Here is a 13,015-nt window from a genome sequence, read left to right as displayed (position 1 = left end):
GATTGAAGCAAGAACTGTCTGCATTTCAACATGGCAACACTCAGTTTGATTATATCCAACAACTGATAACCAGACATGAAGACACAATATCACTGGTCTGCATACAATCATGGGACACCTAGGGTAAAGACTTTGAATGTTGCCTATAAGCAACATATGGACCTGGACACCTGTGTGGAAGGTGAGGATTATGTTTCAACGTCGTGGAGACACAAGTGTAGAGATTTCATTCATGTCCTTTGCGTATTATCATAGTCCTCAAGGACAGATCAATGATAGGGCTTCCATTACAGTGAATATGATTGAAAGGAGTATCTCCACTCAAGTGTCACAGTGGCCATTACGATATGACAACATTGCCAGCACATGCACTATGTGATCAAAAGTGTCTGGACACCTGGCTGAAAATGACTTACAAGTTCATGGCACCATCCATTGGTAATGCTGGAATTCAATATGGTGTTGGCCCACCCTTAGCCTTGATGACAGATTCCACTCTCGCAGGCATACGTTCAACCTGGTGCTGGAAGGTTTCTTGGGGAATGGTGGCCCATTCTTCATGGACTGCTGCACTCAGGAGATGTATCCATGTTGGTTGGTGAGGCCTGGCACAACAACAGCATTCCAAAACATCCCAAAGGTGCCCTACAGAATTCAGGTCAGAACTCTGTGCAGGCCAGTCCATTACAGGGATGTTACTATAGTGTAACCACTCCGCCAAAGGCCATGCATTATGAATAGGTACTCGATCGTGTTGAAAGATGCAGTTGCCATCCATGAATTGCTCTTCAACAGTGGGAAGCAAGAAGGTACTTAAAATATCAATGTAGGCCTGTGCTGTGATAGTGCCATGCAAAACAACAAGGGGTGCAAGCCCCCTCCATGAAAAACATGATCACACCATAACACCACCGCTTCCAAATTTTACTGCTGGCAGTGCATACGCTGGCAGATGATGTCTACCGGGCATTCACCATACCCACACCCTCCATCAGATCGCCACACTGTGTACTGTGATTGGTCACTCCACAAAACGTTTTTCCACTGTTCAATCGTCTAATGTTTACGCTCCTTACACCAAGCGAGGCATTGTTTGCGATTTACCAGCATGACGTGTGGCTTATGAGCAGCCGTTCGACCATGAACTCGAAGTTTTCTCACCTCCTGCCTGTCATAGTACTTGCAGTGGATACTGATGCAATCTGGAATTCCTGTGTGGTGGTCTGCCTATTACTGATTACGACCCTCTTCAACTGTCGGCAGTCTCTGTCAGTCAACAGACGATGTCGGCCTGTACGCTTTTGTGCTGTATGCGTCCCTTCATGTTTCCACTTCACATCATTCCACTCCACATCTGAAACAGTGGACCTATGGATGTTTAGGAGTGTGGAAATCTCACATACAGACATATGACACAAGTGACACCCAGTCATCTGACCACATTCGAAGTCCAGGAGTTCCGCAGAATGCCACATTCTGCACTTTCACAATGTCTACTGCCTACTGAGATCGCCGGTATGGAGCACCTGGCACTAGGTGGTAGCACAATGCACCTAATACGAAAAACATATGTTTTGGAGGGTGTCCGGATATTTTTGATCACATAGTGTACGAATTGTTTGGTGTGCACAAACAAAGGATCACTGATTATATCCAGAAACATACAGTCCACCCTGAAATAGTGTGTGACTGTTTAGCAAGAGAGGGGGGCAATGCCACATGCTGTGCATTGTTTGCCATGATGTAACGATTATATCCAGTGGTTGGCAATGTACGGGCCACTGGTTCCATTCTTGTCTCTGATAATTGTTTATTGTTTAACATATGTGATTTATGGATGGTTTTAGGACTTACTTATGGAATACTGAATTTGGAACAAAATTTCAAATATGCATAAATAAAGCCATTCTCTGCTGAGGCAGATAGTTTGGCTCCATCTGTACAGTCATGTGTGCTCAATACATGTGCTTTGAATGTGAATAGTTAATTCTTGTTGACAGACCACCTCTGAGTGTTAATAAAAGCAGAAAGACAACACTACTGGAAATACAAAGTGAAGATTACTATATAAAGTTGACTTTTTACTCATTTTTTTTTAAATATAATGATTTTCTTTATACTATACATTAAGTGTGAACCTGAAACCTACTGACAAAATTTCATAGGTTATCCTGAGTGTGTTTCTGAGTATTTAGATATAAAGGACCCAGGGTCTGTAGTGGTTCATAAAAGAGCAATAATATAATTACGATTTATTGTTTGTTTTTGTGAAAATACCTTCACAACAGTGAAATAGCTTGTGATACAGAATCACCAAAATGTACAACACAAAACACAGATTAATGCAATAACCCCCAGAGCCAGAAGTGCTGTGGAGTGATTGGAACTGATGCAGAAATAGCTCAACATAATGTTGTTGTGCCACTCTTCTGTAGCATTCAGTTAACCCATACATGATGTGCACGTCAGCCAGCTCTCAATCAGGAAGATGTAGATGTAGAACTTGCAGTAGCCAAATTTTGTATGGTTTTATGTGAAAATGTCGATGCAATACATGCCATGGTCATCGAGGGCATGTCGATCTGTCCAGATGTATGGCGAATGGATTTTTGCGGTCTCCTTGTGAAGCCATGGTGGATGTGTTTGACTATGGTGGATGTGTTTGATGTTGTGTCAGACACTCGTGGATGGCCCAGCAATTTGCCCTTACACAAACAACCTGTTTCTGGGAATTGTTCAAGCCATCATCTAATGCTCTGTGCTGTAAGAGGATCCACACCATATCTAGTACGAAAATCATGGTAAACAGTTATTAATGACCTGCACTGCACAAAACACAGAACACAAAACGCTTTCTGCTGGCCCGACATCATTTTTACTACAACTGAAGTGGGCACATAGTGCTGCAACCTAGTGCAAACCATTTAAAACTTGAGTGTTTGATTTTTCCAACAGTACATTGTTAATGCACATATCTCAAATAACATAATAGTTATGAATTTTAAAAAATGGATGATTCTTTTTGATACACCCTGTATATAAAACAAGCTTGTAATTTTGTCTGTATAAGAGAACATTCCTATATGCTTTTGAAGTTAATTATGTCAGCTGTTTTAAATCACCAGGCAGTCAATTAAAATTTCTTTTCCCAGTATAAATCACAGCTTTCTTTTTGGCCAAAACCAGCATCCATAAGGAATAAAAAAAGACAATCCATGCCCTAGTGCTGTATTTATGGATATTATTACGTCTCTTGAATTGCAATTTATCACTGACAATAAGTTTAAATATGATGCCTGACAAATAAAGTGAAGCGCTCAGAAGACATGGTCGAATGCCAAAGTAACTTCGTACACATGCACATCATCGATTGGTATGTATATGATAAGAATTGCAATTCTCTCTGACAGGTAGGACGACCACTGGAGTGCATTAGTTTTCTTTTTGTTTAGTGTTGTTACCAAATCTGGTGGGGTATATAAGGGGTGTGAAGAGTGTCAGATGTTGAGGAATCACTGTGGAGGACACAGGGATGCAGTGCACTCATGTGAGTCAGCTTTATCAACATTTGACAGAAATTGAAGGGGCCTCCTTGTGGGTCTCCACTTGGCTAGTTGGTTGAATCATGCAATTTGCAATTTTCACATCTGTTGGCATTCAGATGTGATAATGGCCTGATGTACCGTAGGAGAATGTGAGTGCAGGCGCACTCGCCATCAAGATTCCGGCCTAACACGTCTCACCATCAGAGGAGAGGACTGCTGTACTGTGCACCAAGCAAATAGTAATGCCCTCATATCAGTGCCTGCCATCAGAGAACAGGTGTTTTCTCCCTGCAACATTCCACAAAATTGGCTGGAGTCTAGCAGCAGCTAAATTAGGGAATTACTGTGTCATGTTCATGCTGCCGTTAACACCACAACACAAAAAGCTAAACTGGGAGTGGTGCCATGAATGGAAGGTATGGACTGCTAATGAATGGTTTTGCATGCTGTCCAGTGATGAATCATGATTCTGCACTATCCCAGATGACCATCATAGCTAAGTACAATGGTAAACTCAGGAGAGGTTCCACACTTCCAATGTTCTGGAGAGGCATGAGGGAACTCCAATGGCATAAAAGTAAGTCACAGACATTCTCCATCCTAATGTGTTATCTGTCATGTGACAGTATCACAGCACCATTTTTCAAAAAAAGGACAATGATCAACTATGCAAGGCATGTATCTCTATGAACTGTCTGCCTAACGTTGAGGACATCTGTGGCCAGCAAGATCCCCACTTCTGGCCCTGATGGAACATGAAGGGGGTCAGCTCAGAGGTCAACAGCATCCCAGTAATAGTATTCAGGATGCCAAGCACCAGTCACGACAATTCTGGGCCAGCTTGGCTCAGGAGACGATACAACAGCTTCAGGACACCCTTCACAACCAGTGCATGTACCAGGCCAGAGGGGGTGCAATGTCTTACTGATATATTGGCTCTTACTGTCAAGGTCTTCGTACATTTGGTTTGATTTTTTAATCACTGAAATAACATCACATTCCCTCTGAACCCATAACGTCTCATTTTGTTTCCTCCTCCCCTTCTGGTTGTTTCACTTTTTTGGTAGACTGTGTGTGTGTGTGTGTGTGTGTGTGTGTGTGTGTGTGTGTGTGTGATGACACAACTCTTCTATTAATCTGTGAGAGGTCTCCTTTACTCTTAAATATTTATGATCTGCCACAGCTTTCCCTACCGTAAAAAGATTGTGTGTTTATGATACCACATAGCCCTCTCTTGAGTCAATATATCAAATTCAACCCTTTCTGTAAAGAGGGAACGCAGTGTGGGTCTGGGAGTGATGCAAAATACTCACCTACGCCTGCCGTAACGCCTTCCATCAAACCACAAAATGTTTTCCTGCCACAAATTTCTTTAGCTGTGGGAATAAACAGAAATAAAATCATGTAAACTCTGGCGAATAAAAGGATGCTCCAGCAATTTGCAGTACAAATTTCCTGATTTTTCGAATTTCTAAGCACTGCTGGGCAGTGGCTTGATGAATGATTTGTACAATTGAAGTCTAGGCACTTTCTCTTGTATTTTTTTTAAATTCAGTTAGTCCAGAAGTATTTGCAAGTAAAACCTATTATCCTCCTTTTGTAACGCAATCAATAAGAAGAATCCCTTTTGCATCCCAGAAAACACTAATCCTAACCTTTGCAGCAGAAAAAGTCAACTTTTTCAGTTTTGGTTCCCCATCTCAATTCTGGTATGTTTCGTAGTGGACCCAAACGTCATCCACAGAAAAGAAAAATTTGTGCACAAAATCAGTTGGTCCTCTCTCTCTCTCTCTCTCTCTCTCTCTCTCTCTCTCTCTCTCTCTCTCTCTCACTCACCCCCCCTCTCCCTCCCTCCCTCCCTCCCTCACACACACACACACACACACACACACACACACACACACACAAGCACACCATCTTCAAAGTCTAAACATTGCCAGCAATTGTTCCATTGGGGAAAAGATAAGGGAAGAACTACTGTACATTACATGTAATATGTTTTTTAATTTTAGCTTTTATCAAAACAGCACTTGGATATTTATCCCTAAGTATTATAAAAAATTATGGAAATTAATATAAAATTTCCCAAAGATTAACTGGTAATATACCAACCTGTTTTACGGCCATTATGCCCCCAGACACTGTATCTCTAGCTTGAAAACAGGTGCTATATGCTCCCGTGCCAAGAGCTGGGCCTCTCTTCCAGTTAATACCTTCTATGTAAGAACGTGTGTTTAAGTGATTCCAGGTTACCTGCAAGTGAGGGAACAAATTGAAACACATGTCTTGGGTTGACAGCACCGTTTATACCATTTACAGGATCAATACTGATTTTCAGAGATCTGGAGTTTGTAGTTTTTCCATTGAAATTTGTTCACAGGCATTTTTCAAATGAACACTAACTTACCTCCTTTTCAAAAGTAGATTTAAATAACATTTTTCTCCTACATTATTGTGAAGTACAGATTCTTTGCCTTATGTTTGTTTACAGGAAACACACACAAACTCCTGTATTTCCCTTCTGAAAGTGCAATAAGAATATTCATGCCGTACCAGGACAATGAGCGTTTTGGAAGATATAATACATAGAACAGATAAGGAATTCCTTGACTACTTGGAGAACAACATACAAAGCTGAATGAAGTGCATTCTACAGCATGAGATACAGTATGTACATTATGTCAACAGACAGCGTATCAAATAACACTAGTGCTTCAATAACAGTACAGATTTAATGTGCAAAATCTTTATAATGCTAGACAAAATAGAGACCTATAAATACTGTGGTAAGTATTCGACATTCAAGTGGCAAACAAATATGATAAACGGCACAGTGACACCATATAGTCTACTCAATGTTTTTTGAGGATGTTGCAGATACATAGGCCCTTGTATTAACAAAACTGCTGGAGAGAATTTGATGCACTGCTTGGAAGCAAAGAGGAAAATCATGCACGCCACAATAATTCTTCAGATGATGTAGCACAACGCAGAAACATACAGACATTCTACATAAAATATCCACGTGTTTTAACATGCATGAATTATGTGCATAAATGTGTAACATGAGCAATCGAACAGATCCCCCACATTATTGTATTCCACATAATGCAAACATCAGCTGTGACATTTGTTGAACAGATGATGTAGGTGTTATGAAATGATTGCTGAAGACACTTGAGGGCTTAGGTACTGACTCTCATGAAGGCTGAGTTGGTTCATGAGTCTATAACACACCTTAAATACATCAAAACTTGTTCACTAGTCTTTTATGCAATTTATTCATTGACTCTTGATTTGATTTTCCTTAAGAGTAAAATGCAACCCAACCCCACTGGTCACATTATTCTGGGGTAGAATGCATAATGAGAGATACTCAAGTTTCAAAGCAGTCACAGCAGTCTGATTTTCTACCTCATCTACTAGTCCTCATTCTCTTTCCACAGCTACAATAAGTGATTTCCATTATCCCTTTGTATGTCTTTCAACACTGGCCTATAGACTATTCACCACCAGTTATTCCTCACTACTGCAGTCTATACAGTTTCTTACAAAATGTATTGGATATACATTTCATCACGCCTTTCATAAGATTTTATCAGGTTATGATTTAGTGTGTTATAGTACAATCCATTTCTATATTACAACATTCCTTACAATACCATCACCTCTGTTTATTCCAAGTCCTACTCCAAGGCACTATTACAAACAGTTTTTGTTAGACATGTGACACATGGTTTCATACTGCCATAAACTGTATAAACTTAAACATAAATTCATTAAGATTATATTAAATTGACAGTTTTTTGCTCTTATGCAATAGTGCTTTCAATATCATTTCCAACTATACATACATGTGTGCAAAGGTAAAAAACACACACACACACACACACACACACACACACACACACACACACACACACACATTAATTCCTTCTTGACAGCTGTACCAAGAACCAACAACGATGCACTGAATAATAATTTGGAGAAGAATATTTGCGTTACGCTTCCCACACAGTGCACCACTCACATCTCAGCTGAACAAAGTACATTTAAACAGGCTGTAAATGCGATACTGTGAGTCGCACTCACTCCAGGGCTCGCTGTCTTCCTATGGCTGGTGCTATGAACACCACCACAAGACACTGTCTTTGCTTCTGCTCAATGCATAGAAATGTACTCGTCCGTGTGTCTTTTTATGTTGCAGCTCTCTGAGTTCTGTCCTGATATTGGAAGACTTGCAGTAAGACAACTACATACTAGCATGACACTACTGATAGTGGTTGAAACTGTTACCATGTGATCAACATTATTGTACAGGCAATTAAGTGTTTAATATGTGAGAACCAGTGTGGAACAGACAACCAAGAAATCTAAATTATACATAACATACTTTACTTTGTACACAGTGTACATAAAGTATCAATGTTTTATAAATTTATTAAATGTCTGTAATGTTTTATGTCTCTGCATATCAACTACAGACACAACAGACATTTTTCGAAACTAGAATGAGATGCAAGGCGGTGTCAGCAAACTAACTGAATTTCTTTTATTATTCTGAAGTGTGTGTACTTTTCTGTATAAAATGGCAACCATGGGAGAGCCACAACTTATTGCATTTATTCAGTTTCAGAGCCAGCAAATACAAATGTTAAACACTGCTTTTTCTGTCAAGCAGAATGCTGACAATGCTATAAATCAGGACCCCCACAGCAAGTATGACAGCAAAAGAATCATAAACTCTTTTCCACATAAATCTAAAACTGAGAAAATTAAGATACGTGTGATATCACATTCTGAATCCTCACCACTCCTCCTGACAATACTCACAGAATCCATATACAACTGCAAAAATCACAGAGCTACACATACAGTGAAAAGTTTTGTTCATTCAAATTAGATATCCCCAAACAGACTAGCAGAAAAACCCTCCATCATTCACAAACAACACGAAGGCAGTCTTCACAATTACATTTAACCACAAACTGTTCATCTCTTTACAGATTTGCAATCAAATTATACTGTTTCAGTTAGACAAAGGTGCTTCAGTTACATTACTTAATCAGAATACATATGAGCAATTGGGACACATCAGGCTTCAGAAATACCATCTGCACCTCACAAGAGACAAAGATACAACTACATTAGTGCCATTCACCATAGTCCATTCCTGCTCAAGCCCCAAAATTTTTGGTATGGATGCATTTGATTTATTAGGTTTGGATATTCAGGACAATATGCATGCTATCTATACTTAAGTTTCTCATGCCATCATTAATCAATTGTGTGAAAAATATGGACATTTATTCAATGTCATATTGGGATGTGCAAAGGATTTCCAAGTGCACATTATGCTCAAGGACAAAGATCAAACAAAGTTCCACTGAGCATGTCCAGTGTCTCATGCCATTCACGGTGAAGTTGTTTCTGATCTCACGAGAGAAGAACAAATCTGTGTTTTCAAATCCATTTCAGTACGCCAATGGGCATCTCCTCTATTTATCACTTGAAAATCAAATGGGAAAAATCAGACTTTGAGTGTTAACTGTGACTTTAAAGTCTGCACAAACAGTTATTGATTCTTTCCTGCTTCCATGTATAGAGGAGCTTATAGATCACCTACCAGGTGGACAATTCTTTTTCAAAATTGACTTAGCTTATGTTTATCTTCAACTTCCTCTGGACATGGCAACAACAATCAAAAAGCCTGTGGTGGTCAACAAGCATGACAGTTTGTATTAATATCAGCATGTTCCCTTCAGAAGTGCATCTACTCTGGGACTGTTTCAATGCTTTCTTGGACAAGTGACATCAAAAATGCCATCCTGTTCAAATTATTTAGATGTTATCATTGTTTTGGGACAAGCAGTGGAGCAGCCTCTCACAAATTTAGAATCTCTGTTTCAGGACTTACGCAAAATCTGCAGAAATGTTCATTTCTCAATATCAATCTTGATATCTGGGACACCTCATTGGCATCCATGGTGCTTGTCCCTCGATTAAGCATTTGACGGCCATAGATTGTCTTCTAAAAATGTATGGGAATGACAATTGGTTCTTGGAAAACTTACTTATTACATTAAATTCATTCCATGTGTAGCACAAATTGTTGCACCCTTGCATCACACCCAAAATACAAATGTTAATTTCCAATCGACTGAAGAATGCGAATGATAATTTAAAAGGTCGAAAAATGCACTGTCTGGTCATCCAGGTCTTATTCATTACGATCCACAGAAAATGGTAGTACTTGCAGTTGATGCATCATCCCACGGAATAGGGGCAGTTTTATCTCACAAGGTTGTAAACTGTCGTAGTGGCCCCATAACAGATAGAGGGCCCGCACAACAGAGAAGCAAGGTGGGCTGCCGACCTCCCTTCCAGAGCTCAGATCAAAAAATCGCCAGTGGATGTAAACACCAACAGACTTTCTGCATAAACATGGAACTACTTCATGAAAAGCCATGTGTCAGTGATCCACCAATTGGAACAATCACCATTATAAGCATGCCAGCAGTCAGACCGGCAGTGTGTACCTACAGCTAGGACAGCTCTAGCCAATACCTACGCCGGCTCTAGCATAGTAGACACTCGCCACAGCATTCAGTAGAATGTTGTATTTTTGTATTTGTGTAGAGTAGTAATTTGGTTATTACTTTCTTTTGACTGTCTTGCACTCTTATCTGGTTTTTGCCACCACAAAAATTGTTGTGCTTAATGTTGCTCTTGTTTCGGAAATTAGTGCACACCAAGAAGGCATTTTCAATTATAATAAAGTGTGATCAAACTTGATTGTTAGTTCTTTTCTGCTGACCACAGGACACTACAGAAGCAATGAAAACCCCATAGCATTTGTGTCCAAGACGCTAAACAAGGGCCACGTCAACTACACTCATCTGGAAAAGGAAGCCTTAGCCTTCATACACAGCCTCACAAAATTTTATCAACACCTACGCATGGCAGAAAATTTTTTTTTCTCATGACTGATCATTAGCCATTGATTGCTCATTTTCTATGAAAAATGTGCCTGATTATACAGCAAAGAAGTTGCAATGTTGGTCATTAGCTCTTTTGTATTACCAGTATTAAATTCTTTAATGCCTTATGACTCAACATGTAAACACAGACACTCTGTCTGTGTTTACATGTTGAGTCATAAGGCATTAAAGAACTTTAAAATTGGTAATATAAAAGAGCTAATGAGCAATATTGCAACTTTTTTATCTATGGGAAATAATTGGGATTTCGACACATAAGAAATTTCTTCAGATTGATCATTCTGATTTGCACGCACTGCACACTGTTCCCACTGTTTCTTGACTGAACAGGATCAATCACTACAATTACTCAAGTACTACATTCAGATGGGTGGGTCTCATAATCCGAAATCAATTTCATGTGCAGTAGAATGAAAATACCATGCTCAATGCAACCGCCTTCCTCTTCAGAATGGAGTAATTTTATTGCATACTCCTAATGAACAAATATAATTCTGATTCCCATATCTGTGCAACAACATTTTTGGAACTTTTACATAGAGGAAAATGGGGAATCATTAAAACTAAGCAGCTAGCATGCCAGCATTGTATGTGCCTCAGTCTTCATAAGCAGACTAATCAGATGACTGCCTACTGCCACATATGTGCGGACAACCAGGCAGCCTCACAGCACAAATTTTTCAATTGCTTTCGACCTCATGGTACTTGGCAATCCATCTCTACTGATTTTGCTGGTCCTTTTTGGAACACACAGGGCCTAATTTTCATCCATGCCTACAGTAGATATCATTTGGTCATTCCAACGAAATCGACAATTGTGTTAGCACTATCAAGCATTTGCTTCCGTCTTTTGTTTAGAAGGTTCACCTCAAACGTTCATTTTGGACAAGTCTGTAGTTTTATTTTTTGGAATTTCAACAAATTTTCCAGCACAGTGCGAGTCAACATATTCGAATGGTTCTGTTCTCTCTTCAACCAAAGAGTGAGTCCGAATGTTTCATTCAAACTTTGAAGGCTCAGCTGTCCAAACTATGTGCTTTGCGCTTGAGGGAAAATGCTTTGTTGTTTTTTCCAGCAACTATCACACACTGCCTTTATAGGGCATTTCTCCAGCAGAATTGTTACATGGTCATCATCACTGGACTTAGTTGCATCTATTTTACCCTTGACATCCTGCTTGAATACCAACTTCGCAACCAAGTTCCACATGAAAGACAAAGTTTTCTATTGTGTCCATTACAAGATTCACAACTGGGAATCCGGCACTGTCACTAAGGCAACATAGCAAAACAGGCACCAATCAACAGCACCAAAACCAGCTTTGTTTTTATGATTGTTGTGGGCCTGTTGTAGATTTTCGTTTTTCAAAATTGTTACCTGCAAAACAGACTGCTGCCTCTGAGCAGCCTTTGCCAGTGCCTGACATAAAGGCACATGGGTCAACGGATAACTCTGCCATGGAGAGTGACCCCGCCTGCCTACATAGCTGCTGCACCAATTGCATCCATAGCTATTCACAGCAATGTTAGTCAGACATCGAGCCTCTATCAGCTTCACAGTCTTTGGTGTCCACAGCAGTACCACTACTGTACTAACATGACCATCCTACCTCCAGTTTTTTGGCAGAAGTTCCTGGTGGTTCACTAGGCGAATGTTGAGACATGGGTTGATTGGTGATGTCTGCAATCATGCCACATCCAACTCTATCCGCTGCACCACAGCACAGACCTTACCCATGTCATCACCACACTCACACTATGTGAGGACAGTGTACAGTTTTGAGGGGAAGGAATGTGGTATCAATGGTACCTTTGTTGACCGCATAGCGCGCCATGTGCTACTCGCATCTCCATGGATGAGGGTGCATTTAAACAGGTCACCTGAGTATTTCCATCAGCCACACTCTCTCTAGGGCTCATCATTTTCCTATGGGTGGCTCTACATAAGCAACCCAAAGATGCTGTCTTTGCTTCTACTCACAGCATGGAAATGATCTATTTTTAAGATGCCACACTCTGAGCTCCACCAGACCTCGGAGGACTTGTAGTGAGACAACTATGTACTAGCATGATGCTATTGATATTCAGTGATTGAAACTGTTAGCACATGATCAACAATACTGTACAGACAATTCAATGATTTATGCGGGATGTATAAAAACGACTAACTTAGGGACAGGTTCTTTACACCAAAACAAGAAAAAAATGTGTAGTAAACATAGCCTCTGAAATGCATACCTTAAGAGCTAATGAGCAGATGTTCAGTGTAAGAGATGTATTTCACACTAGCAAACATGAATAAATGCTCATAGCCAGGGCCAGGAAATGTAGCATCTATTTTTGGCAAAATTCGCATCTATTTTTGTAAAAATTTGGATCTGTATTCTTTGTTTGTAAATGATTAAACAGACAAATTAAAAAGGTTGTCACACTACATGAGTGAAGACAAACAAATTATTAGTTCTTTGAA

General features: G+C 39.9%; 1 protein-coding gene and 1 long non-coding RNA gene across 6 annotated transcripts in view; one reads left to right on the top strand and one right to left on the bottom strand.

Annotated features, from left to right (window-relative positions):
• Nucleotides 1-13,015, bottom strand: part of LOC126297526 (mitogen-activated protein kinase kinase kinase 1-like) — a 159,097-nt gene that overhangs the window by 18,789 nt on the left and 127,293 nt on the right. For all 5 annotated transcript variants that reach the window (XM_049988431.1, XM_049988432.1, XM_049988433.1 and 2 more), the window contains one exon: nucleotides 5,658-5,798. In XM_049988431.1, coding sequence (XP_049844388.1) covers nucleotides 5,658-5,798 — 141 coding nt within the window. The remainder of the gene's footprint in view (nucleotides 1-5,657; nucleotides 5,799-13,015) is intronic.
• Nucleotides 6,039-13,015, top strand: part of LOC126297530 (uncharacterized) — an 84,201-nt gene continuing 77,224 nt past the window's right edge. Inside the window, exon 1 of the long non-coding RNA XR_007552535.1 lies at nucleotides 6,039-6,212. This is a non-coding gene — a long non-coding RNA (uncharacterized LOC126297530). The remainder of the gene's footprint in view (nucleotides 6,213-13,015) is intronic.

The sequence above is a fragment of the Schistocerca gregaria genome, chromosome X, assembly GCF_023897955.1.
Source record: "Schistocerca gregaria isolate iqSchGreg1 chromosome X, iqSchGreg1.2, whole genome shotgun sequence".
Lineage (NCBI taxonomy): Eukaryota > Metazoa > Arthropoda > Insecta > Orthoptera > Acrididae > Schistocerca > Schistocerca gregaria.
The sequence above is the reverse complement of the archived record's forward strand: the minus strand, read 5'-3'. Positions and strand labels throughout refer to the sequence as shown.